The sequence below is a fragment of the Ictalurus punctatus genome, chromosome 6 (genome assembly GCF_001660625.3).
Source record: "Ictalurus punctatus breed USDA103 chromosome 6, Coco_2.0, whole genome shotgun sequence".
Classification (NCBI taxonomy): Eukaryota; Metazoa; Chordata; class Actinopteri; order Siluriformes; family Ictaluridae; genus Ictalurus; species Ictalurus punctatus.
In genome coordinates, this window is record NC_030421.2 from 20,992,246 (window position 1) to 21,017,501 (window position 25,256).

Consider the following 25,256-nt stretch of genomic DNA (forward strand, 5'->3'; position numbering starts at 1 on the left):
CAGAGGAGAATTGCCAGACTGGTTTGCATCTCCTCTATTGCAGGAAGTTAAAAAATAAAATGGGTGTATCCTTTGTGTAACAATTAAAACGATAAGGTAAAATCAGCAGAAAAAAATAGTTTGACCATTTTTGTTACCATTTTTGGTAATCGTCTTTCAAATATCTCTAAGGAATATCTGTAAAATCTTCCTAAACTGGCGCTCAGTTATCTAAAAACAGAGCTTCCAAAGAACGACATAAATTGGCGCAAAGCTCCAATTTCAATTAAAGACAATTGTTTATAGCTATGCTCACTGAAATCTTTCAGTTATGCTTTCAGTTAAGTTCAGGGAAAGTTGAAAGAATGCAACTGCAAATCTCTCATTGTAAACATGATCACTAGGGAAAACAGCTATACAAATTGTATGAATTATATTGTTAATACACTGCTGTGTGAGGGAATGTATTGTGAATTGTTTCTGTTCCAGTTATGGGTACTTACATCAGCCAGCTCAGGGAAGAGAGATGGCTCTGTGTTTGTGCATTTGTGTGTTTGTGTTTGATTGATCTAAAACACATAAAGGATCATTGTTCTCTTCTCCAAGAAAGATACATGATTTCATATGTTTCATTGCCTTAATATTACATCTAATGTTGAAGAAATATGAATGTAATAGCAAGCATTCCAAATGTCTCCAAAAATTTGCAGCTTTACATGTTTAAATTTATTAAAATTTATTAACATTTATTAACATTCAGCCATGCTGTTTTTCAGTACAGCACCCCTTCAGCACTCTTGCTCATGTGATATAGCTCGTACGATATTATGAAGAGAGGGGAATAGAGTGTACTTTATAGGTTTGGATTAACTGTGTGCTGCCAATGTGATTAAAAAAAAGTAAAAACAATAGTTTTGATGATCATAAATGCCAATATATGATGAAATCCATCCATTTTGTGGATCGCTTTCCTGTATCACTTATCCTACACAAGGTCACAGGGAGCCTGGAGCCTATCCCAGGGGACACAATCGCACACACTCACACACTATGGACATTTTAGAGATAGAAACCAGCCTACAACGCATGTCTGGGGACTCGGGGAGGAAACCGGAGTACCCGGAGGAAACCCTCAGAGCACGGGGAGAACGTGTGATCTTGAGACGAGAATCAATCCCCCAACCCCGGAGGTGCGACGCAAATGCTAACCACTAAGCCACCATTCCCCCGTATGATGAATTAAAAACTTTAATCCTTGCTTTATACCTATATATGAGTGAGAGTGCTAACTATTAATTTGTTAAAACACTCAACTGTTAAGTAGATATTGAGGATGTTTTTCTACTCTTCAGAATTATTTAAATTCATGATGATGCTGGAGGTTTTTTCTCCTCAATTAGAGAGGAAAATGTTCAGAAATATTCAGAAATGCTGCCTCCAGTTTACACAAATTTCTGGACCTCACGGCAAAGTGCAAATGAACTTTAAAAAGCAAGCACAACAAAATAACCTTCTTATAACAGTTTTTCTAACTAATGCGACAGCTTCAATGATCCAAATGATTCAGGTACGTCACACTGTACTTTGTGCCTCTTGTATCTTGTCTCAATGTGCTGAGCTGGGTGAGGTTCATTTATACAGAGAACAAACTGAGCAAGTAAACTCAGAAAATGAAAATGTCAGGTATTTTATTTTGTGAAGTTGACAGTAAGACATTTTCACCAGCACTCTGGAAATGTCAGAATATCCAGTACGGCCAGTACAGTATGCGCCTTGTCGACTGCTCTGAGTGCTGCAGAGGGGGCAAGAAGCAGTGGAGAATGTTATCAGTCCTGTCAGGTGATTTCAGGATGGTACAGTCTGACATATTTGGCATTCAGCTCCTTGTCTGCATCAACCTCTGCAATCCAGCCCCCCCACCCCCACCCCCCCACCCCCCAACTCAAACACACACACCTGTCAGCACGCTCCAAAGGCATACCTTTTAAGAATGGTAATGACTGATTCAAAATATGCTATCCAAATGGCTCAGAATACAATAGCAGTCCATCAGGTATTTTCTTCCCATACTGGGAGCCTGAGACTGTGCAAGATGTGCTGGCTGAAATGGAAGCAACTTTTGCTCAGTGCTGAACAATTATTTCCTTTGCACAGATAGTGTTAAAGAGGTTTTGAGAAAAAGAGTCTAAAAGAAAGATTGTACACAGAAAAAAGAGAATGGGAGATAGGGATAAAGTGAGGGGAGGAACAAGGAAGAGAAAGCAGTATAGCAGTTTCCATAGCAACCTAGCAAGATGGTGGTTCAGGAGCAGAGCACTGACAGTGAACCCACAAATTTACTGTTCAGATTTAAATGCTATGCCTGCAATTTGGATAAATGTCTCCTAAGACATAGTGAATTATGGTAAATTAAACTAATAATAATATTAATAGCATATTAGATGAAAGGTTGATGTGAAATCTGCAAAGTACTCCCATTCCCTCCCTAATGCTTCTGTACAAAGCCTACAGATTGATCATAGCTTAGCTTGACTCAACATCCTTCAGAGGACAAAGACGATGCATCAAGGTTCTCCTCTGTACTTCTCTGTACTGGGACCAAGGTGTTGGAATGAACTCCTTGTGGTCCGAACAGGTGAGTTACAAAGACTTAAGACGCTCCTTTTCAGAAAGAACTTAAATGAGCACTAAACTTACACGTACAGTACTTAAGAAATATTGACTTTTACTGTCTGTTTTTGTACATCTACTAATTCCTCTGTAATAGGATTTTACCTTTGCTCTATTTCATTCCCTCACGGTCAAAACACATCTTTGCTCTGATCTGTCTGATGTAAACATGTTCATCAACCCAGTACTAGTGAGAGATCAGCCAAAATCAGTCCTCGTAAATGTGTAGGGTTTAGGAATTCCTCTTAAGTATATATGGCTATTTTGGGAAAGTTATTCAGTCATCTAGTCAGTTAGTCAGTCTAGATAGTCAGCAAGTTTTCAGGCAAACTAACTGAGTCAAGTGTTCTGAGTTATTGTAGTGAGAAGTTGCTGTTGTATTGTAAACTGGGACCATGAAAAAAATAAAAATAAATATGTGTGTGTGTGTGTGTGTGTATATATATATATATATATATATATATATATATATATATATATATATATATATATATATATATATATGTGTGTGCATGTACTGTATGGCACTACATGTACTATATGGCACTATGTGGCCAAAAGTTTGTGGACACCTGATTCTCACCCCCATACAGTATCTGAACCTTCCCCAAATTGTTGCACAAATTTGGAAGGACACAGTCTTTATAGTATGTCTTTGTATCCTGTAGCATTACAATTTCCCTAACGGGCTCAAACCTGTTCCAGCATAACAGTGCCCCTGTGCACAAATCAAGCTCCATGAAGACATGGTCTACCAGGATTGGTGTAGAAGAACTGGAGTGTCCTACACAGAGCCCTGACCTCAACCCCACTGAACACCTCATTAGTGCCTCACCTCACTAATGACCTTGTGGCTGAATGAGCAGAAATCTCCATAGCCACACTCCAAAATCTAGTGGAAAGCCTTCACAGAAGAGTGGTGGTTATTATAACGGCAAAGAGGGAACTAAATCTGGAATGGGATGTTCAAAAAGCACATATGGGTGTGATAACTTTTGGCCATATAATGCACAGCTATGCTTATTTAACTGTCAATAAAACAACACGGCAAACATTTACAAGTTATTTCTCTCTGTGGAGAAAATCTTGGAGACTGTAAAGGTAACACTGACTGCCTAAATGTTAGCAGTGTATACAATTCATTACTCCACACTGTTTGGGAGTCACACCATCATTTGATCCATATGACCTTTCTTTGCATTCCTCTGAAGATTTTATGGTTTAAAGGCCAGGAAGTGGTGGGAGGGTTACTGGTCGGCTACTAATGAGAAACTGAAGAACACTGGATCTTTGGTGGAGTGTTGGATAATTTTCTATAACAGCAGACAATTGTTCCTGCTGCAAGTCAAATCCCATGTTTATAATGCCCTCATTCTTATACACTTCCATTTCTAACAGTTAATTCATAGAAACTTGTATGGTGGATGCTAACACTAACAATAAACAGATTACAAAAAAAATGAACATTAATAATTATTGATATGGTGTAGCTTTCTGAAGCTTTCCTTACAATTTTTGGAAGGAGTCTCCTGTGTCAGCGCTTTGTTACAGTCAGAGTTAAATCTGTTCCAGGACTTTTTCTCAGTAACATGCCAAGGTGCATTTATGTGTGTGTGAGAGTATTGTGCAAATGTCTGTATTATTATAAGCATGACTCTTAGGTTCTAATAAACATGTATTGACCAGTAAGGTTTTTTAGCTCAACAAAGTAAGCTTAGTGTGAACGAAGCTACTTTTGCGCATCAGGATAAAACGAGCAGTTATTAAAGTGGCACCGGTTATAACACGACAATGAGCTTTTAACTTTTTACCGTCTTTCTTCCATTATATATTGTTGAGGGCAGAAATACAACAGGTTTTTATAAAGCCATGATCAGGAAGTAGTGAACACACTTATTTTGTCAGTTGAATATACAGTATGAAAATAGACATCTCTATAGGGCTTTTAGCAGCAAATCTTTAAATAACTGTGGGTGACACCCCCTAGTCAGTGATGATGTCAAGTCGGCTAATGGTGGAAGACACAGATGGTCTTTCAAGCTGAAGTAGCTCATTAATGTCTACCAAGACTATCAAGCTCTATAGTAAGTTGCTCTAGATAAGGGAGTGTGCCAAATTCTGTTAATGAAATGAAAGCAAATATTACTTTTACAAGCAACAGGTGTTTGAATACAATAAATACCCTTATGTTGCATGGAGCTGTATAAAAAGAGATAGGAAGTAGTCTCAAATCAGGGGTAATCAAGTAGTTTTTAGCAATTCTGTCACATCAACACAAAAGAACTCATACATACTGTACATATACCAAAAACACATGCTTGCTATATCAGGCTAATTATACACACTGGTGACCAGAAATAAAATAAAAAGGGTCACATACGAGACAGGAAACGTCCGTGCAGAAAACTCAAACCTCATACCAAAACACACAGAAAACGGTTTTCGTTTCAATAAAACATTTTTTGGAGTAGTGGAGTAGCAGACTATATGGCATGTTGTCCTTACAGTCAGTCCCACTCTTCATGTTTTGCAAGCTGAAGCAATCAAAATGACGTTTTATATTTCAGCTGAATGCTGGAGTCAACATCCATCCATCCATCCATCTTCTATACCGCTTATCCTTTTCAGGGTCACGGGGAACCTGGAGCCTATCCCAAGGAGCATCGGGTACAAGGCGGGGTGCACCTTGGACAGGGTGCAGTCAATATCTCTGTCTCTAATAAGATACCAATAAAAGATTTTTTTTTTACGATCTTCAGCGTGCCTATGTTTCCTTTGTCTTGCTCTATTTTGACTGTCCTTGAATACCAGCCCAGACTTACAGTACTCCAAAACACTGAAGACTGCCTACTGATGTCTGGAGAGAAGGTTTTTGTCAGCATGAATTGGACACAGTTAATGAGAGAGTGGTGAAGAGAGCACTACTGGTCTTACTTTAACTGTACTAGTGACTGACTGAAGCAAAACACACATGCAGACATCCAAGCACCCTCCCAACCCACACACACACACACACACACACACACACTCCATAGGTAGCTCTAATGAGAGTGGCCATTCATGCAAATACACCCTTTTTTCATAATAATGAAGGTAATAAGCGAAAATGTTGAGAAGCAGGAAACCTTTGATAAGTTAGAAATCTTTATTCAGTTCAGCAGATACAGAACATTTAAATGAGTGATAATGATAATGATAATCTCTTCTGGTATAAGTTATTCATCTCTAGTGAGCTGTAAAGTTTTAGAGAACATGGGGCTAATTTAAGTTTGTGCTTTATATAGACTATGTATGATATGTCCTGTACACTCAAATAAATTCGAATAATTCTGGAGATGCTATACTGATTTGGGGAGGTGTCTGTTATAGGACTATTGTTTTTGCCAGATGTTTGTATTTCTCATGGTTTTAAATCCTAATTGCATGTTAAACTCCAAGTGAAAACACAAGCAATGGATGTACTTTGATGAGTACAATTCATTATAATCTTTGCAGTTAAAAAGCTCTGTCAGTGTTGTTTTCACCGAATGAAGAGCGTTGTTTATTTTCCTTGATGGACTGACTTTTAGTACAGATGAAAGAAGCTGAGGAGTCTTTACATGGGGCTGAGTAGAAAATAAAACCCCATCCAAGAACAATAGAGGGGCTGGATCTGTCTGGAAAAATGAGACGCCACTGCAGACACGAGTAATGAACATATACAATATAACACTCCACAGAGAACCACAGACAAAGCAAAGAAGGCTACAGCGCTTCAGAGATTGAATACTTGTGTGCTGCATTTCAAAATGAAAGTAAATAACATGAGATTACTTTACATTTTGTGCCCTGCAATGTTTGGATGGGTCCAATCGTAATTATAATGGAAAAACTGAACCATTATAAAAAGGCAAAATTTCTAGCTTATAGTGGTACATGTATCCCTGTAAGCTTAAAGTAACCCAGATCCCCCCCAAAATGGACTTTTTTAATGTTTAAGCCCTCTTGGATGACTGATTCTGTATATAAAGATTTGTGTTTGTGACAAGTTTATTAGTACAGTGCAAATACCATAGAAACTTTCCTCTCTTGGATTTTTTTTTTCTCCTTTGAGTGATTTGTAAAGAGTCAATAATCAACATGAATAACTTCAAAATATCAAATGATTTGAGTGGCTTCTTCAAGCTTATGAGATTAGATTTACCAGTGCCTACTGACTATTCTTAATTATCTAATCAGTATGTTTTGGATAAGTTTCCGGCTCAACCGAAGCCGTGTATCTGTGTGTGTGTTTGTGTGTTTGTGTGTGTGTGTGTGTGTGTGTGTGTGTGTGTGTGTGTGTGTGTGTGTGTGTGTGTGTGTGTGTGTGTGTGTGTGTGTATGTGTGAGCATTCTTTGGTCACAGGATTTTCGGCTGTGAACAGAGGACGCGAACTGACCATCTGACGAGACAACTGGATGTCCAGATAATTGTTGAGGATATTCTTCTTTTTAGTTTATCTATGCCTTAACCAATCAGAATCATTCGACTTGACGTGATGATGTAGCTTAGTGATTGTGTGAGAGTATAATTGTTGCTGTAATGAGTGTGTACGCAGAGCGGCCTACAAACTCTTTGCTGAGTGTTCAAGCAGACTTCTGCTGATAAAACTGCAAACTATTCTTCAGTAAAATTTTCTTCCATTGATCGCATCTCTTGACTCCTGGTCTTTATTGATCATATCTGGTCCCATCTCGGTGTTTAACTGTAAAATTCCCCTACACTGCCAACTAGCCAACTTGTGGCTAGATATTTGCTGATAGCATTGGAGTCCCCACAATCTGCAGATGTTGTAAGGAAGGTTACTCTTCATGCTGGGTGGTAGGATATGTGCCAGTGTCACATTATCCACGTAATAAAGGTTAGGATGGATGCAAGTGCAGATAAGAGCTTCTAATAAAGAGAGGCAGGCAGACTAATCCAAATCATGAGACAATAGCATGGTCAAAGAACAGGCAATGGCAAAGGAAAGAAACGAGAACAGGAATAAAAAACAAGATGAAACAAAATGAAGAACAGGGTACAAACACTCGGTATGTACCCTGGTGATAACACTCAATACTTTGCAAAAATATCGTGTACAGACAGTCTCCTTGTACTGTGGTTGTGAGTGCTGTGAATTGGATGCAGGTGTGCGTGATTAGAATGAATGTGAGTGTTCTGGGAATTGCAGTCAATGGCGGCCATGTTTGTAGATCGCAGTGCAGGATGGGAAATGTAGTCACTGGTTTGGTGTGATATGACAGCCAGGATATGGATGTTTCTCAACTAACACATTTACACTTACACACATTTCCAAGTGGAACTGGTGCATAAGCCCTTTGCCTGATGTGTGCAAATCACTTCTGCAGGTTCTGCTTTGTGTGCCAAGAGACTATTTGGATCTGCCACCAAAGAGGTCCTAGATATGATGGTGCAAATTTTGTAATCACAAAGTGCTTTTTCAGGGCTCAACCTTGTACATATTAGACCCACAAAGAATTGTTGCACTGTGTATTCTTTTTGGACATAAATGCCATAGAAAAGGTAGATCCTTCAAGTAAAACAATGGGTTCAATTCAGATGGGCAGTTTTCATCCAATTCTACACTTGAAATGGATGAACCAGTTCCTGAAAACCCTCCCTCTTCTTGTGTTAAGGGTGACATATGTAGTTCAAGCATGGTCCTCTGTGATGCATATTTTCATTATACATTGCCCAAAAGATGGATGTTTATTAAAGTTTGCCATCCAAGCTATTGCAAATTGACTTCTGCTTAGTTTTCAAAATGTATACAAGTTGCCTTGTCTAGCCTAATGCGCAATGATCTGGGAAAGGTTTGGTGAAGTGCTGGTGGACCTCTGTGCCAATGCTGAATCAACATTGCCTGATGTGGTACTGCTTGCTAGAGCCGCATAGGATGCTGTGATCTACACCTGGCTGTACCTCTTTTGATACTGTACACCTTTCCTACTTTAGCTTGTTTTTTTTCAAAGCATTAAAGGGTTTATGGGGTTGCAAGACCTTTTACTATTTATTAGAGAACCATGCAGAGGGAGGGGGACCACCTTCCCATGTTCATCTGCCATCCCAAATGTCTCACACAGGCCTTGTATGCCATTAAAGTAAAGTTGTACTGGACCCATGTGAGTCTATGCATTACACTGACTTAAGTGTTTTTGAAAGCAATCACTTCAGCTAAAAGAGCTGGCTTTAGATGAGTGACACATTAAAGGAACAACCAACATAAAATGTCTTAATAAGGTGTTGAACCAGCGAGATTTGGCAGAACAGCTTCATGTGCATCTTGCAACAGATTTTTAAAGTCTCTGTAACTGTACTAGAGGAATGAACACCATGTTCACCACCAAGGCCATTTTAGTGGTTTCTTGGATATTTAGAGTAGCAGACATTCAAAATAAACAATGTATTATTATTATTATTATTATTATTATTATTATATATCTTATTATAATATTATTATATAGCATTTATAATATAATATAATACATAATATATAACAAATAAGCAGTGAGGCAGTAAATGTAGTGATGTCTCTCTAAATGTGATGAATTTGAATATTGTGTGATGTAGTGTGCCTCTCACCTGTCAGGTACACATATAGAGTGTCAGAGCAGTCTGAAAGTGGACAGATAGCTAAGGACATAGTGCTGTCATACCCTCCATGACTCCTTTCAGTACTTTTACACATCCACAGTACTGTCATATCAGACAGAGAGACTGTATCACAAATACACTGGGGAAATAAATATTGAACGCCTCAACATTTTTTTCAGTAAATATATTTCCAATGAGGTTACTGACGTGAAATTTTCACCAGACTTTGGTATTAACTCAAGAAACCCACACATATAAAGAAATCCAAACATTAAAGTCCATAAATGAAGTTATGTGTAATAAAGAGGAATGACACGGGAAAAACGTATTGAACACACTGACTGAAATTTATTTAATACTTAATGCAGAAGCCTTTGTTTGTAATGACAGCTTCAAGACACTTCCTGTATGAAAAATTAATCAGCCGCAGTATTCAGATGTGATGTTGGCCCATTCTTCTAAACATATTGTCTTTAAATCTTGTTCAATTGGATTCAAATCAGGTGATTGACTGGGCCATACTAACATCTTGATTATTTTTTCTCTGAAACCAATTGAGAGTTTCCTTTGCTGTATGCTTTGGATCGTTGTCCCGCTGGAAGCTCCACCCACGTCTCATCGTCATCATCCTGGTGGATGGCAGCAGATTCTTCTCAAGAATCTCCCGGTAAAGGGCTCCATTCATCATTCCTTCAATTTTATGAAGTCTGCCAGTATGTGATGAAAAACAGCCCCACACCATGATGCTTCCACCTCCAAAATTCACTGATGGTATAGTGTTTTTAGGGTGATGTGCAGTGCCATTTCTTCTCCAAACATGGTGTGTAGTATGATAGCCAAAAAGTTCAATTTTGCTCTCGTCTGACCAGACTACTCTCTCCCAGTTTTTCATAGGTATTTCCAAATGAGTTGTAGCAAATTTTAAATGAGCTTCGACATGCCTTTTCTTTAGTAATGGAGTCTTGTGGGGTGAGTGTGCATAGAGGCCATGGTGGTGGAGTGCACTGCCTATTGTTTTCTCTGTGACGATGGCACCTGCTGTCTCCATGTGTTTCTGGAGCTCTTTCTGAGTGGTCCTTGGCTCTTGGGCTACTCTTTTGACTATTCTTCTGACTCCCTGGTCAGAAATCTTGTGAGGAGCTCCTGTGCGTGGCCGGCGATGACGGAGTGATGATGTTTCCAATTGTGGATAATGGCCCCAACGGTGCTCACTGGAGGATTCAGAAGCTTTGAAATACGTCTGTATCCGATTCCATCAATATGTTTTGCAGCAATAAGGTTGCGAAGGTCTTGGGAGAGCTCTTTGCTTTTACCCATCATGAGATGTTTCTTGTGTGACCCCTTGGTAACAAAAAACCTTTTAATAGACCATCAATTTACTAACCCAGCTGATCTTATTTTGCACAGATAGGAAGTTTAATTACTTTCTAACTACTTACGGATTTCAGCTGCTTCCTTGCCTTACCTTGCCTTGGAGAACTGCTTTTTCTTAACGTGTTCAATACTTTTTTCCTGTGTCATTTCACTTTATTACACATAACTTTATTTATGGATTTTAATGTTGTGAATTCTTTATATTTCTGGATTTCTTGAGTTAATACTGATGTCTGGTGAAAATTTCATGCGCATAACCTCATTGGAAATATATTTACTGAAAAAAATGTTGACATGTTCAATACATATTTCCCCCCACTGTATACAATACATAGTATGTAATGTGTAGAAATAAGGATGACTGGCAACTGGTGTAAAAAAAAAAAAAAAAAAAGAAAGAAAAGGCAGAATGTGTTTTTATGCATTCTGACACCTTCAATTCATTATATAATTCATATCAGTATTGACATAATTTATGCTTCTGACTAATATAATTCACTACAGTTCAAGTTCTAGTTGTTTCCAAAGTTACTTAAATAGCCATTTCGTTTCTTGACATCCTGCATGTGTCTGCCAGAGAACATTTGGTGAAGTTGCAGAGATTGCCTTTAGTTACTGAGCTGTGACAGTTTGGGACTTTGGGATTGTGAGTCTAGCGTGGAACCACCAGCTGCTCAAAAACTCACAGAAATTTTGATTGCCACATACACAGAATCTTAAATCCAGCACAGCATTTTTCAGCTATTCTATGATATGCATTCATATTCAAATTCCAACAATTAAATAATGATATATAATGATAATAAAATAATAACATACTGTATAGTAGATTGCACTGTAAAATTGTGCATGCACTCTCGGTGCATGGTACTAACCTGAGTGTTAAAAGAGAGCCAATAGATATAAATGCAAGAGATGATTTCCCCCACATGCAAAGGAGAATGTTAATGTTTTTAAAGGTGTACAGTATATTGCACATATACAGTATTGTGCTCAACAGATGCATAAGATGCATATAAAGAAAACAAAAGTTTTCTACTTCCCACCCAGCTGTCTAATTTCACAGCACACACTTTTCCTCCTGATGTAGATCTGCTTCAGTAGATCAGTGTGGGAGCTCCAAGCATGTGAGGCTCTTACCAAGGTAGAATAACCGAATAATGATTGTGCAGCTACATTTCTGCAGTTACTACAATTTGTTATGAATAAATTGCTCTATCAGAAATGATACAGTGATCAGTATTATTTCCATATGTGGCCATGAGGTGTGAATGATTCACCTTCCTAAACCCATGGCAGACGTCTGGGGTAACTTTTCTAATTAGAAATTCTAATGTGTCATTATGAAAGTATTGTATTGTGTAATCCATTGCTAGTTTTTCATATCGTACATTAAAGATGTGTTTATTTTTCCCATAATGGAATGATAGTTTTGTTTCTTTAGGTATACTGTAAAGACAATTGTGCACAGCCAATGATCCCCAGTGCTGAATTAACACCTACTCTGTTGAACTTACACTTACAGGGCTCATTTCTGTCCACTGTCAGTGATAATTCCACCCTGAGAGTTTTTGTTGTGTGCTCTGTGGTTTATTCCACCCACATGTGTGCTATCACAATCTCTACACACTCTGCAGTTGAGTGGGCAGGATGCCTCTGTGGCTTCTGTTGATGTTTGCCAGTCTATCATCTCAAATGGGAAATCGATTTCTAAATGTCATTGTCTGTGATAGATTACACCATCACATCAAACAGTGGAATTTAAAAAAATGGAGAGATGGAAAATAATTGCATTTTTATTAACACCAACTGACAGCTCAAGCATCCAAGCCAAACAATACAGAATAATGTCTTTAATGTGTTTAATCCATGCATAATATTAACAATAAATAGAATCTCTTAATGGTAGAAGTTCTTCTTCTTCTTCTTCTTCTTCTTCTTCTTCTTCTTCTTATTTGTTACAAAACAGGTCGGGAAGCAGAATCAGATGCAGATCAACGTCTTTATTTTTACACAGCAGACGAAACACAGGAAACGCGGTCTATACTGAGCAAGATTAACAAGGTTAAAACAAGAAACTGGATGTGAGGCAGGGAACAGAACAGGACATGAAAAGAAGACCACTTAGCATGCGTAACACATTCACCATTGCATTCAAACAATACTGCCCCCCTCCAACGGTAGTCTGGGACCCCTGTGTGAGCTGTCTCGCGATGCATCTGAAAACAAGGTGGCCTTCGCCGGGCTGTAGACAGGTGGAGCACCACCCCCAGTGGGATTGAAACTCGGGGCGATGTCCCCGGCGGGGCTGGAATGCTGGGTGACATCCCCAGCGGGGCTGGAACGCCGGGCGACGTCCCTAGCGGGGCTGGAACGCTGGGCAATGTCCCCAGCGGGGCAGGACAGCGGGACAGCTTCCTCGGCTGGACAGGGCAGCGGGACAGAGCCTCAGCAGGACAGGGCAATGGAACAGCTTCCTCAGCAGAGCAGGGCAACAGGACAGCTCCCTCAGCAGGACAGGACAGCAGGGCAGGTTTTTAGGTGGAAGAGACCACCCTGCTGGTCTCTGGCTGGAGCTCAGAGGTCGCCCTGTTGACCTCAGGCGGAGGCTCTGAGGTCGCCATGTTAACCTTGGGCTGGGACTCTGGGGCTGTGATCTCCTGCTGCCTGCATTGCGCAGTGTAGTCCCCCGGCAGCGGGAAGTCCCAGTAGCTCTGGTAGCTCTGCTGCCTGCATAGCGTGGCGTAATTCCGCTGCAGTGGGAAGCCCTAGGAGTTCAGGTAGCTCTTCTGCCTGCATAGCACAGCGTTGTTCCCCGGCGGAGGCGGGGAACAATACTGCACGAAGTGCACAGCAACACGAGGGGTTTAAATAACAACCACAATCAAACTAAAGCATTGACACCTGGAGTAAATCAAGACACACCCTCGAACATCAAACAGTGCTTAAACAGGGGGAGAACCAAAACAAACAAAGGCGCGTGTCCATATACAAGATTCTTGTGCATGCGCGCTCTCTAAAGCTGCTCGTGCATGTCGATGCCACAGTGCCATCTGCCGGCGGGAGCGTAACATTATTATTATTATTATTATTATTATTATTATTATTATTATTATTATTATTGAGGTCTGATGTCTTCTACTGCTTTAGTTGAGTAAGCAGATTCATAATTATAACATGTTTTACAGTGGTAAATTTACAGAAATAGACATTTGTATGTGAAGAAAAGATTTCTATCTGTAACGTCTCTTGTCAGCATTCTTTGCCAGTTTGAAAAGATTTTGCTCCAAAAGGGCGAAGACAAACTGATAGAGAGAAGAATTCAGAATGCAGTATGCAGGAGGGCGATTACAGGAAATAAATACAATTCTCAAACCAGCTGTGCAGCAACTCTATAAATACTCATCTATATGCACATAAAGCATACTGCTTTACGCTACAGCTCACAAACACCTGCATCCAGGCCCCGCCCCACTCCCATAAATATGATGTAAAAAGTTATTTACTGAAGTGACTGAAAACATAAAAGTAATTTACTGTTTCAGGTGAATCAGCAGGTGAATTAGTTGGCTCAGCACTTGCAGGATCTACACCGGTAGGGACAGATTGAGGAGATATAAATTAGCCGTGAACTGCTTAACCTGTATATTAATTTCTTGAGCCCTCTGCTGCATGTGAAGGGAACTGCAATTGCAAAAGAGACAGTGTCAATCCTTCCACTGGGGTCTGACTGGGGGGTGGAGGACATTTCTGGGACAGAAAAAACAACAGCCATAAATTAAGTGACCAACCAGATCTATTGCATAGCAATACTGCAAATCACAGATTATTTATTTTGAAATTATTATTACTATAGGTCTAAAAACACATTTAAATATTACAAACTGTACCTTTAAAGGGGGGGGAGGAGGGTTGTGACACACTATAGTGAGTTATGATGTTGTACAGTTGTAATCCCTGCTGATGTATTATGATTAAGTAGACTCAGTCCTGAATATTTTTAGTAAAGTAATGGAAGGTCATTGAGCAAAATAGCCTTTCAAATGGCTACACCTCCTGGTTCTCTGGTTTCCTCCCATCCCCCAACACATGCTGGTAGGCAGATTGCCCGTACCAAGTGTAAGTGTGCCCCTAAGTGTGAATGAAGGTATGAATGTGTGCGCGCGTGGTGCTGTAACGGACTGGTACTGGTGTCCCATCCAGGGTGTATTCCTATCTCGAACCCAGGCTAGATTCTTGAGCCACCCTGACCAGGATAAAGATGAGTGAATGAATGAAAATTCAAGCAGATTATGATACTAAAAACTGTGAACAGAGCTAATAGCCTTCAGTGTCGCCTTTTTACAGTTCCAAACAAATAACATGATTGCTTCAGAGATTTTTTTTCAACAGTCATAAAACATTCATATCACAGTATATATAACTCCCAGAACTCTCCCGTAGCTTTATATATTTCAGAACAAATAAGTTCACTGAGAATAGGTGAGGTGCAGACCTGGAGTTGTTTAGGGCAGAGAAATCTTCTAACATAATACAGAGATACTTCAGTTCTAACAACTCCCATACTGCCCCTTTTTATTGCTTTGCTAACTCACCCAGTTTACAAACAAGTTTTATATGGTTTGACTTCCAGGCCTTAGTCAATTAGATTGATTGTTCAAATACATTAGATTGAGCTTTCCAATTGGATTAAGCCTACTAAGAGATTGGAAGTAATGAATCAAGATACAATACGTAATTCATTTGAGCACTTGCAGTAAACTCTGGAGATTTGAACAGTGCAGTGCAATACAGCTGAATGCATTTATATGCTACATTTAATGCAGAAGCACAGTAGCTTTAAATGTTTTGTGCAATGGAGCCTGTTGAGCTACATTCTTGTTTAGATAGCAATTATAATGGATTCACTATTATATAATAGATTAGAAAATGCCAAGATATATCAAGCGTGCAGAGTCCTTTATTTACATATCTGCTGTTTGCTGAAAGGATTCTTTCTTATTTATAGTAAGTATAATGCTGTATTTGTTTGTCACACTAAAGACTGTCATCTGCTAAAGATATCTCTTCTCCTGTCTCTGTCTCTCTTTAGAAATGGTTTTTCTTTTCCCGGTATTTATTTTGCGATATTTATATTTATTCGTCTACACCCAATATTACTGATGCCCTCATTACTTTTATCTCACTTCGTTTCCTCTGGAGGCAGTATAAATCGCACTATAAAAATATTTCAAATGTATCGTAAAATGCTAGCGGCAAAATTTACATAGCATATTGTAGTAACCACAGAAATGTAGCTGCACAATAAAATAATAATCCTTTACTGTAACCATTATACTTTATACATTATACTTAGTTAGTGCTTTATCGTAGTTAGGGTCACGATCAGTCGCGATCAAGTCCATCACGGGAACACTGTGGGTGAGGAAGGAATCCACTCTTGATGGGACACCAGTCCACAACAGAGCAGCATGCACACACACACACACACACACACACACACACACACACACACACACACACACACACACACACACATTCATACCTAGGGGATAATTAAAGTATCCAATTCACCTACTGGCATGAATCCATAGAAGAATCCCAGTTAAAAATCCCTGTAAAATCAGAGCATGTTTTATGTGGTCACTGAGACACAGAGCTACAGATTTGAGTGTTTCTTGTTCATCATATGCTCAGTGAAGTACAAGATCAGGTAAGGGATGGTGCATGAGAGTGCTAATCTATTTTCACCTGTACTGAGATTTATTTGTTTATTTATTTACTATCTATCTATCTATCTATCTATCTATCTATCTATCTATCTATCTATCTATCTATCTATCTATCCATCTATCCATGTATCTATCCATCTATCCAGCCATCCATCTATCCATCTATCTATCCATCCATCCATCCATCCATCCATCCATCCATCAATCAAGCTATCTATCTATCTATCTATCTATCTATCTATCTATCTATCTATCTATCCATCCATCCATCCATCCATCCAGCTATCTATCTATCTATCTATCTATCTATCTATCTATCTATCTATCCATGTATCTATCCATCTATCCAGCCATCCATCTATCCATCTATCTATCCATCCATCCATCCATCCATCCATCCATCCAGCTATCTATCTATCTATCTATCTATCTATCTATCTATCTATCTATCCATCCATCCATCCATCTATCCATCCATCCAGCTATCTATCTATCTATCTATCTATCTATCTATCTATCTATCTATCTATCTATCTATCTATCTGTCTGTCTGTCTGTTATTTTTAGAAAGAATACACTGTCGATGGTTTTGGGAGATTATTGATATAATGCACTACATATGAACTATTACTTTACAAACTCCAGCAAAGAAATCTTCCATAGGAAGGAAGAATTGTTCCACAGTATGTGCACAGCTGTTAAAATGGTGGTTTTACTTTACTTAGTAATAAAAAGACACTAGATTTCTAACTGTGACAAAGCACAGCATATTAGTTAACAGAATTTAAAATCAACACTATATCACCATCCACTATTCAGCACTGCAGCTTTTCTCTGAAGAACCACAACCAAAAACCCAGATTAACGAGAAATCAATTCTGTGGGCCTCTCACAGGAATATTTAGCACACAGTTGCCAGGTTTGTCAAATGGAGGAGGACAGAGAATAATGTGGTCCGGGTCTCATGGCTATATAGCAGTGTTGGGGGCTGTGGCTCATGCCAGAGCCCTGAGGCCTTACTCCTGCTGGTTATAAAGCCAATACCTGCATGACAGATTGGGAGGCAAATTGCCTGTGTCACTTTTCATATGCAGCAGAATGACTATGGGTCCAAAGCAATGGCCTGGTCTTGTGAGACTGCAACCTGTGTGCCATCGTAATGGCTAACATCAGCACCTTTGCCTAGAGCAATACGTCTGCCTTGCAGAAATAAATGGGCTGTGCAGTTGTAAAACAATTAAATTTGCAATTACATTAAAGAACGAGCACTAGCAAGATGCACTGCTATTAATGATCGACCTAGTGAATAATATCAAGCCTCTAAAACAGAAGCAGTATCCATGAAGATCACATGCCATCTGGTGTTGGTGCTGCTCCTGCTGTTACCTCAATGCTGAAACTGTGTCTTAATGAAGGACTAATGAATGGACACAGTCGTCCCGCAAGCCAAGCTTCCCTACGCATTTCGGCGAGCCTTTCATTCATTTCTCATCCTGATGGAAAGCTGCCATTACAAACATGGACAAATATCTCTCCTACATTCTCCCTCTCTTCCTTTCTGTTATTACGTGCTGTGTGAAGCCCCAGCAGATGGAGCACAGCTGGAGGTCTGATACACTGCAAAAAATGACATCCTGGCAAGTGACAATATCTTGAATATAGTCAAATCTATCTAGTATTTCCTATTATAAGATTACCATAAACCAAATATAAGCCTTATTATACCTATTTCTAGACTTGACAGGCATGCTGATTTTGAGCTGAACATAAATGGGTTTGCATTGAATGCGCCCCCCCACCCGGTAATGTGTCACAGTTGGCCCACATTATTCTATTAGATACTATAAATACAAGAAGCTAAATGCAAACCATGATTGATCTGTTTTATACTTCATTTCAAATGCAGTCTGAGCAGTGGTGACATACCTGCCTGTCTAAACACTAGTGAGATTGTATATGTTTACATGCACATGTCTGTTTGATTTAGGCTGCTAACAGTAAAAATATGAAGATACTGTATGTCAGTAACATAGGAGGTAGACCGTGACAAAACTTATTTAACGCAAAGCTCATGTCTTGATTGTGTCGTCTCCAGAGGTCCATCTACAACGTGCCTCGTTATCAGGAGCACCATTAGCATTATTGATATTACCAGCTTCATACATTTTATGTCCTTTTTGTGACTTTTTCATTGACAATCACTCTACAGACAATTGTGAATAGACTTCATTAGTTACACAAAAGGGTTTCTTTAGGGCATGGTGCTGATGTACATCTCCAGGAGCACACAATCAGACAGGCATCAGAGCAAGAGGAGTATACAAATTGAGGTTTTATTTCTATCTGATATGAGTATTGAATTGTGAAGGAGTATAAGTCTTCACCCAGTGATGATGACTCTCATAAACTCTGAGTAGGAACAGGTCCAGGTGGGAGTTGATGTGCACTTGAACAGATTGGGATATCCATCCATCTTCTATACTATTTATCCTATATCCTATACAGGGTCGCAAGGGAGTCTGGAGAAAATCCTAGGGAGCATCGGGTATGAATATGGGGTACACCCTGGACGGGGTGCCAATCCACCACAGGGAACAATCACATCCACACACCCATTCATACACTATGGACACTTTGGACATGCCAATCAGCCTACTATGCATGCACTGGGGAAGAAAACCGGAGTACCCGGAGGAAACCCCCGCAGCACGGGGAGAACATGCAAACTCCACACACACAGGCGGGAATCAAACCCCCAAGGTGTGAGGCAAACGTGCTAACCACTAAACCACCGTGTGTCCCAGATTGGTATATTTGTACAGTAACTGGAATATGAGCTGTCTTTTCCAATCATAAGTGAAGTCATAAAAACTGGTGGCTCTTTGTATTTCATGCTATTGAGCTAGATAAGATGTCGGACTACTGAGTACAAGCTGCCACTGCTGGGCCCTAGAGCAAGACCTTTAACTCTCAATTGCTCACTTGTATACATGAGATAAACGTAAGTTGCTGAGGATAAGTCTTCTGGCTGTGGCTCACCACACATATAAACATTAGAGCCTCTTTTTCATATTTAATTATCTATACATGCCACATGACACATCTTATTTGTTTAGAGACACTTTTGGTAAATCAAAAGGATGGGAAATGTACAGTTCAGAAAGGCTGAGGAACATAATTTACTGGTGCGCGCAAAGTAAATCCATAAGTGTAAACAGAAGTTGTTTAATTTTGACACACTCAGTCCCCAGTATTCTTTAGCACATCTTCCTGGCTACACTCACTGTCCATTTTTATCCGATACAACTATCATAAAGATCTAGCCAATCTCTCCATTCGTCCACCCCCATGTACCCTGTCCATTAATGAAAAAAGGCCACCATAAAGGCCACTACTAACATGCAGATATTATTTGGAAGGGTATACAATTCACAACACTGCAACAGCACTGATATGGTAACGTGTATCGTGCTGGTACAAGAGTATCAGTGTGAGTGTATCAGTATAAACATGGTGTAAACATGTTTTTCTAAGCACAGTATGTGTTCATTGTGTTTAAAACCTTCATCAGCACCATCTTCTGACCACAGGACTGCTGTTGACTGGATACTGGATTTTTACTTTCTTAATCCAGGATTCCAAATCATAGTAGCGCAAAAAACAAACAAACAAACAACCAAACCTTACATGTCAGTGCTACAGATGCACTGTAAATGGTACATCACCTGGAAAACATCTGGGTAGCACTGGTCCTATCAAGAACTCTTCCCACCAATAGAAGGGAGTAGAGATGGACTGTCAAAAAGAGTTGGTAATACTGTGTTGACTATAACTCTGGAAAAGGGGCTGAGTCACCATGATTCATTACACACATTCACTTTGCCAGGAAGATGCTTTGTTTGCATGGTGTGTAGGAAATTAGGAAAGTATAAAACAAGTACATGCATTATTTAGGTCTCATCATTATTCATAAAATAACTCTAAGCATTTGATTAACAGCTTCTGTTTTCTAGCAAAACATATAACGGTAGAATTTCCTCTTGCATTGTTTCGGATCAATTGTTTCGGATTGTTATCGGTTGTACTATGACAGGTCATGTGAATCTTACCTTTCTGTGATGCTTCTAGTCAGTGAGGTTCTGTACATGACTCTGAACTCTGTTTAGGACAGTGATTTTTGCACCATGCATCATTCGTAACAGATGGTGACACCTCAGGTACTGTGCTGTTCATATACAGCACATATACAGCAAATCTACTGAACACACACACACACACACACACACACACACACACACAGTGAGGGCGCTGTGAGTAAACTGAGAGATGCTGAAGGGAGTAACTGAAGGTGGGGAATCACATCTCATATGCTTGCTTGCTTGCTCTCTCTCTCTCTCTCTCTCTCTCTCTCTCTCTCTCTCTCTCTCTCACACACACACACACACCAAGCTCATAATTCCTAGTTGGAGTCCTCTCATCATCTGATTGTGCCTTAAAGGGTATTGCTTTATTTCTTTCATCTGAGATTTGCCCTTTTTCTTTGATGAAAACTTGTGAAGCCTCTTCCTGGGTTACTCCCCTTGGTTCAGACTGTCTTATCCTTGGCTAATCGCATTTTGATTTTCTTTTTCTAGTTGCCTTTGCCCATTTTCAATGTCTGTGTCATTTTTATGATGCTTATCTAAGTGTACCGCTGAAGCTTTCTGTGAACAAGGACTCGGGTGGTGGGGAACATGGGACAGATAGGGACAGGAAGCTGATATATGGAACAGATACACACCAGTGCACATGTATGATTGCACTGAGTACAATGATCATGACCAAATAAAGACATTGTAGTTGGTGGGTCACATGAGTTGCATGTACGACCTATATGAAATAGCTAAATTCCAAGATATCTATTTTGAAAAAAAAAACAAATAAACAAACAGATGACAATGACAACAACCCACTCGGATAATAGAATGAATGTGTTCTGTATGGTTTCCTTTTCATTATAACCATGCTTTTGGAAACATGTGCCCTGGTCATTTAGAACCCAGCACAAGGGTAATAAGATACTGAATGAACATCTGAGTAAGATGAAGCAAAGAAAAATAACTGAAATGTAGATTGTAACTCTGTAATTTCTGGACATCTTAGCAGTTATATTTGTTAGTAGACTGTAAGTTCAAATCCATTTCTAGGTCCTTGATCAAGGCTCTTAACCATCAATTACTCATCTCTGTGTGGTTTATATTCTTCCTCACTTATAAATCGTTTTACATAAACATTAAAATTCATGGGTAGAACTAAAGTCCTATAATGCTGATCATATCCGTGTGTTACACTGGCATCCCCTTGTGGTTATTATTAAAACTGCATAATGCTTCATTTGGAAAGATATGAAATGTGTTAATGGTTAAAACATAGTTAAAGATTTCTCCTGCTCTATTTCCACCGCATCGTAACCTTTGCTCATTGTGATTTAATGTTTTTCGGGATTAGACATTTCTCTGTGTTCTTTGTAAAGTTTTTCAGACGTGCAATCGTGTTCCTGTCATCCTGTTATGTTTTTTATTTATTGTTTTCCTAATCTGCCTCAAGTAGTTAATGGATGACAATGGATGTGTCTTTGTTTATCTGTGTTCTGACCCCTGCCATGACTTAAAATACCTAGAAAAACCTTTTTTTTTTTTTTTTTTTTTTACATACATTGTACTCATTCATTCAACAAGTTGGTGAATTTGGAGCCTATTCCAGGAACACTGGCAGCAAGGTGTGAGAATTCAAACTGGACAGGACACCAGGGCACCATGCGCACACAGTTACACACTCATTCACACCTAGGGCCAATTTAGTGTAGTCAATCTGCCTACCTGTATATTTTTTGACAGTGGTAGGAAACCCATATAAAACACAGGGTAAACGTGCAAAACGCTCAGGATCAAAAAGACCCTGGAGCTGTGAGGTATCAGCGGTACATGCTGCACCAATTACATTGAACTCCCAAGGGACAAACTTAAAAAAACCCAGAACCTTTTTTTACCTCCAAATACGGTCAAAACAAACTTGATTACTAAAGCAAATTTGTTAGTACATTTTCTGTCTCCCTTTAAAAGAGGATACACTCCACATGTATGACACATGACTGCTGTTCATTCAGCGATAACAAGAAAACTACACACAACCAAATGCAAGGTGTATTTCACATTTTTATTACCATCCGTGTTGTTGGATTTGTACAAAGAGATCAAGTAATACAATTACAAGACTAGAACATTGGACATTGTGCACACACATGACTTGACAGAGGAAAGGGTCTTCACAGGAGACTAGTGTAAACAGCCGCGGACACTGACTACAGACACTGCACCATGGTTTAGCAAAGCGATTAGAGCACAGAGATATGAATCACCAGGAAAAGAGGTTACATCAACCACAACGTGACATGAGGACATCACTCACAGATTCATTGCACCGTTACGGTTCATCGTCCACCAGAAAAAAAGTACTGTATGTGATGGGAACTTCCCCTGGTTAACTCTAACAGAATGCTGTAGTTAGCACTTCGCTAAGCATCTGGTTCATTGGGGGCTTCTTTAGGGGTGAGTAACATTGTGCTGGTCAAAAACATGTAAGATCATTACAGTCACTACTCATCAGCACGAGTATGACTACGCTAATAAGACATGATGATGCCGTTGTCTGTAATATCTCACTTGCTGCTTGAAATCTAAGGAGTCTAAAAAAAATAAAATAAAAAAAAGAATGCGACACTATACCATCTATGTGCTGCATAAAGAAACACTCTGAAGAAGGAAGTAATTAATATGAAGAATCTACTCACTAACATAGCCAGTGACTGTCCCAGGAGCTGTTTGCCACACACACAATCACAGAGGCACTTGAGAAATGAAAAAACACGGCTAGATTTTTAAGGCACCACAGACAAAACAACATACCTTTGCAACAATGACACATTCCACAAACACCGGGTTTTTACACACACACACACACACACACACACACACACACACACACACACCTTAATTATTATCATCATCATTATTATTATTATCCTGTTTCTTGTGTCCTTCTTATGGATGCATTACAATCAATCATTTAGTCATATTTATACCACATTAAGAAATTTAAAATTCTTTTAGTTGATCATGTTTTTTTACTTTAGCAGTGAAATATTAAAACATATCTAAAGTCTCAGAATCAAACTGTTCAAGCTCTACTGACAAAACAGAGATTCATGTTATACTCTCACATGCTATAATGTGCAACCATAAATATGAAGGGCAGAGACGATCTCGCATCAAATCTCCTATTAAAATAATAAACCTTCTGCAAAGGGCTTACTGTAGATAGATATGATGAATAAATGATACATAATGTGTATGGAGAAATATGGTGAAAGGTTACAAGTGTGTATGGAAATCACCATACACAAGTGTAACATTTCCCTGGGGGGGTACATAAAATCGATGTATACATCAAGTACACATGTGTGAATTAAGTTGAAAATCATATACAATATGTTAGCAGAAAAGAATACATTCAAATACCTTAAAAATGTCTCAGAATTGACAGTAATGCTACAATCATGCACAGCAGTATGAGGAAATCTTATGGGCCACTCGGAGCCACAGCCATCTAAACCACACTAAACAGAAATTGTGTGCACTTTGTGTGTGTGTGTCTTGTGCCAGAGAGGACATATTCTCAAAGTGTTATGTCTCTTGTGATAGACTATCATTTAAAAAAAAAAAAAAAAAAGGGTTTAAAAAAAAAAAAAAAAACCCTCTTCAGCCAATGCTTTAACTTTGTCACATGTAGTCTGAAAGGCTAGTTCAGGTTAGGAGTTCCTTAGAACAGCACCTAAAATCATTCGAGGTAATTAAATCGACTGGTTCATTACCCACGCACTGTATTGTACGTGAGGATATGTGTAGTGACTTTATGGTGGAATGTAAATGTTGTTGTCTGTGGCCTTAGTTAGTTAGCAGGCAGACAAACGTCCTTCCTGGTTCTTGCTTCTAATTGTGGTGTGTCCTATGAAAAGGGCAGCTCCCATTTCAATGGTAATGATTTCTTATTTTATTCATTGCACTGAGAATTTGTACATAATGTGATTGGGTGTTAAAGTGAATCAAAAATCAAATCTAGACCTGACATGAGCTCATGCTTAGTCAGTAGCACAGCCTTGGTGCAGTGACTGTGTGGAGAGTGCAGTCTTAACCAAGGTCAGTGTGACACTGAAGTGGGAGCTCTAGCTTCGGGGAAGGAGTCCCTTTTTATAGGCCACTGCACCTACGACGGTGGCAATCGTCAGGAATGAGGACACGCCCATGAACTTCATGAATCCTCCAACGGACGGCAAGTTTCTCTCCCAGAAAGTGGTGACAAACGGCAAACCAGGGACATCCTGAAACAATGTCAATGTCAATGATATGCACGACAATAGTACACAAATGCACTTACATGGTGCATTTACATAGACTAGTAGTAGATAAATATAGTTTGATAAGCAAAACAAAAAAAGGTTTTGTACCAACGACTCAGGCTCTGTTTGCCAGATTTGACTTGGATGCAGTCTTCCCATTGCAAACAAAATCTGAAAGAGAGTCCAAGGATTCATGCATAATAATTCATAACATTTATTTTATGAGTTAAATACATGCGCATTTACCCACTCACCCACACATGAACACATCCCCAGAACAAGTGTATATACAACACAGTGACGTCTCACCTCTCTGGATGCTCTCTCTCCGGCCTGCACAGCCCCTTCCATATAGCCACTCCACTCTGTAGCTGTTTCAGTGCCTGCGAAGTAAAGTCTGCCCACAGGCTCCCTCAGGACTCTACACACAGGCGATGCACCACTGTTAACT

At 39.4% G+C, this 25,256-nt stretch overlaps 1 protein-coding gene across 1 annotated transcript in view; it reads right to left on the reverse strand.

Moving 5' to 3' along the window:
• Nucleotides 1–22,547: 22,547 nt before the first annotated feature.
• Nucleotides 22,548–25,256, reverse strand: part of mao (monoamine oxidase) — a 35,683-nt gene continuing 32,974 nt past the window's right edge. Inside the window, exons 13-15 of the mRNA XM_017470445.3 lie at nucleotides 25,115–25,226; nucleotides 24,914–24,976; nucleotides 22,548–24,787 (exon numbers count right to left, since the gene is read on the reverse strand). Of these exons, the coding sequence (XP_017325934.1) occupies nucleotides 24,632–24,787; nucleotides 24,914–24,976; nucleotides 25,115–25,226 (331 nt within the window). The 3' untranslated portion in view covers nucleotides 22,548–24,631. The remainder of the gene's footprint in view (nucleotides 24,788–24,913; nucleotides 24,977–25,114; nucleotides 25,227–25,256) is intronic.